This window comes from Zingiber officinale, chromosome 2A, assembly GCF_018446385.1.
Source record: "Zingiber officinale cultivar Zhangliang chromosome 2A, Zo_v1.1, whole genome shotgun sequence".
NCBI classification, from domain to species: domain Eukaryota; kingdom Viridiplantae; phylum Streptophyta; class Magnoliopsida; order Zingiberales; family Zingiberaceae; genus Zingiber; species Zingiber officinale.
This window is the reverse complement of record NC_055988.1, coordinates 72,701,322-72,703,407: the sequence shown is the minus strand read 5'-3', so window position 1 is coordinate 72,703,407 and position 2,086 is coordinate 72,701,322. Positions and strand designations below refer to the sequence as shown.

The window sequence follows — 2,086 nt, the reverse complement described above, 5'->3', positions numbered from 1 at the left end:
TTCAAACTTTAAATTTCTCTTACCTTTTCAAAATTCACTCTTCGGACTTAGATAGAGTTATCCATTTAAGTTGGATATATCGGATCAAAAATTTAAATATTTACATATATTAGATTAAAATTTTATCAATTTGTTTAAACATATATCTAAATAGGTCAGTCCAAGGGCGTAGCTAGGATTCAAAGATACATGGGACTGACTATAATTGATATAAAAAATTAATCAATTCAAAAATACAAATAAAAGTATGTGAATATTAATTTTTCAAAAACATGACATAAAATATTTAATATTCAGTACATTCAAAAGCATAGAATAAAAATATTATTGAAGTTGTACTCTTCGATTTTCTTAGAATCAAACTCATTAATTATTATATCATTATCAATAGTTTCCGCTAACTCCCGTTCAATATAGATGACCATAGAATCTGTTAAAAACTCTTCTTCCATCTTGTTACGAAGAGCTGTTTTAACAAGTTTCATAGTTGAAAATGCTTGTTCCGTTGTTACTGTAGAGACGGGAAGAGTAAAACAAGACGAATCAACCTACCAATTAAATAATATACTGTATTCAATATATAAATAAATGATATAATTATAATATATATAAACTAATAAATGAGAAAAAATTACCTGTCAATCAAATTATAACTTCCTGATTTGTTTGTTTCAATTAATCTTCGACATAATTCAGAAATAGTTGATAAATTTTGAAATCTTTCATGGCCAACAATATTAATCTTATAGTGATCCAATTGTATTCTCAAGTGGTGTAAATCTTGTGTATCAAAATCAAGAGGATAGAATTTCTCAGCAAGTCAATAGATGTGATCAACATTAAAAAGCTTAAAGTTTTCTTTAGGTTCCAAAGCACAACTAAGCTTAAGAAGTTCCACTGCCTCATCCTTGAATCTACTATTAAGCTCTTCAACTTGAAAATATATTGCAGCAGTAAATACATCAAATCGATAGTGATGCTCAACTGTGATTGAATCATTTTGTTGACAAGAACGACCTGTAGCAGATTTATAACAAGCTTCCATTTGAGGTATCTCAATGTCATACTTGGCACAAACTTCTTTCACATAACTAAGTAGAATAGCAAATCCTTCTTCTCTCAAAGTATGAAGCAAAGTTTTAGTAGTTGAAACATAGTCCATTGCATTTAAAATATCTAAAGATTTCTCTTGCAATGCTCGACAAAGCAGAATTGTTAACCCCATTATCTTTTGCATCAAATGTAATATGAATATGAAATCAAAAGACTTCATCGCTATCAACAAACCACTAGCTTCACCACGGATGGAGTTAGAGGACCCATCATACACCATGTTTTCTAATACGGTAATCACAGAACTATACATATCAATCATGTTACAAATTGAGTCAAAATTAGAACTCCAGCGAGTCTTTCCAGGCCATAGTAAATTTCCAATTTGATTACATCCTCTACCAGTATCACGTTCACCAATAACTACCATATGCGCAACTTCAGCTTTTTGAGCAGTAAGTAACTCAGCATGACGTTTAGGAGACGCATTAAAGATATTACAAATGGAATTCAATTTTGAAAAGAATAACCAAATGGATATCTCTTTTTCAACAGCTGCAGTTAATGTTAGTTGAAGTCGATGAGCGAAACAATGTACATAATATGCACATGAACAATCTTTCAAGAAAAGAGCTTGTAATCCATTCCAAGAGCCACGCATATTGTTAGCACCATCATATCCTTGTCCCCGCATGTTGTGGATATGCAAGTCATAACAACCAAGAGTATCAGATATTTTTTTCTTAAGTGTTGCAGCAGTTGTGTCAGTCACATGTACAATAGCAAAGAACCGCTCTCGTAAAAAACCATCAATATCCACAAATCTTAATACAATAGTCATCTGCTCTTTGTTAGATGTATCTCTTGCTTCATCAACTAAAATACAGAATTTTGCATTCTCGATTTCTTTACGAATCTTAGTTCTCACATGATTCACAAAAATATTCAAAATATCTTTCTGAATATCTGGTGAAGTATACTTTGCATTTTTTGGAGCTTTCTCTAAGACGATGTCCCCAATATTCTCATTCAT

At 31.1% G+C, this 2,086-nt stretch overlaps 1 protein-coding gene across 1 annotated transcript; it reads right to left on the bottom strand.

Annotated features, from left to right (window-relative positions):
* Positions 1 to 820: 820 nt before the first annotated feature.
* On the bottom strand, positions 821 to 2,086 carry LOC122043699 (zinc finger MYM-type protein 1-like). The gene has a single exon (XM_042604295.1). The coding sequence runs from the start codon at positions 2,084 to 2,086 to the stop codon at positions 821 to 823; it is 1,266 nt and encodes a 421-aa protein (XP_042460229.1).

Bases quoted from the DNA above. Each gene is read 5' to 3' on its own strand.
- LOC122043699 (XM_042604295.1), bottom strand. From the start codon at position 2,086: ATGAATGAGAATATTGGGGACATCGTCTTAGAGAAAGCTCCAAAAAAT.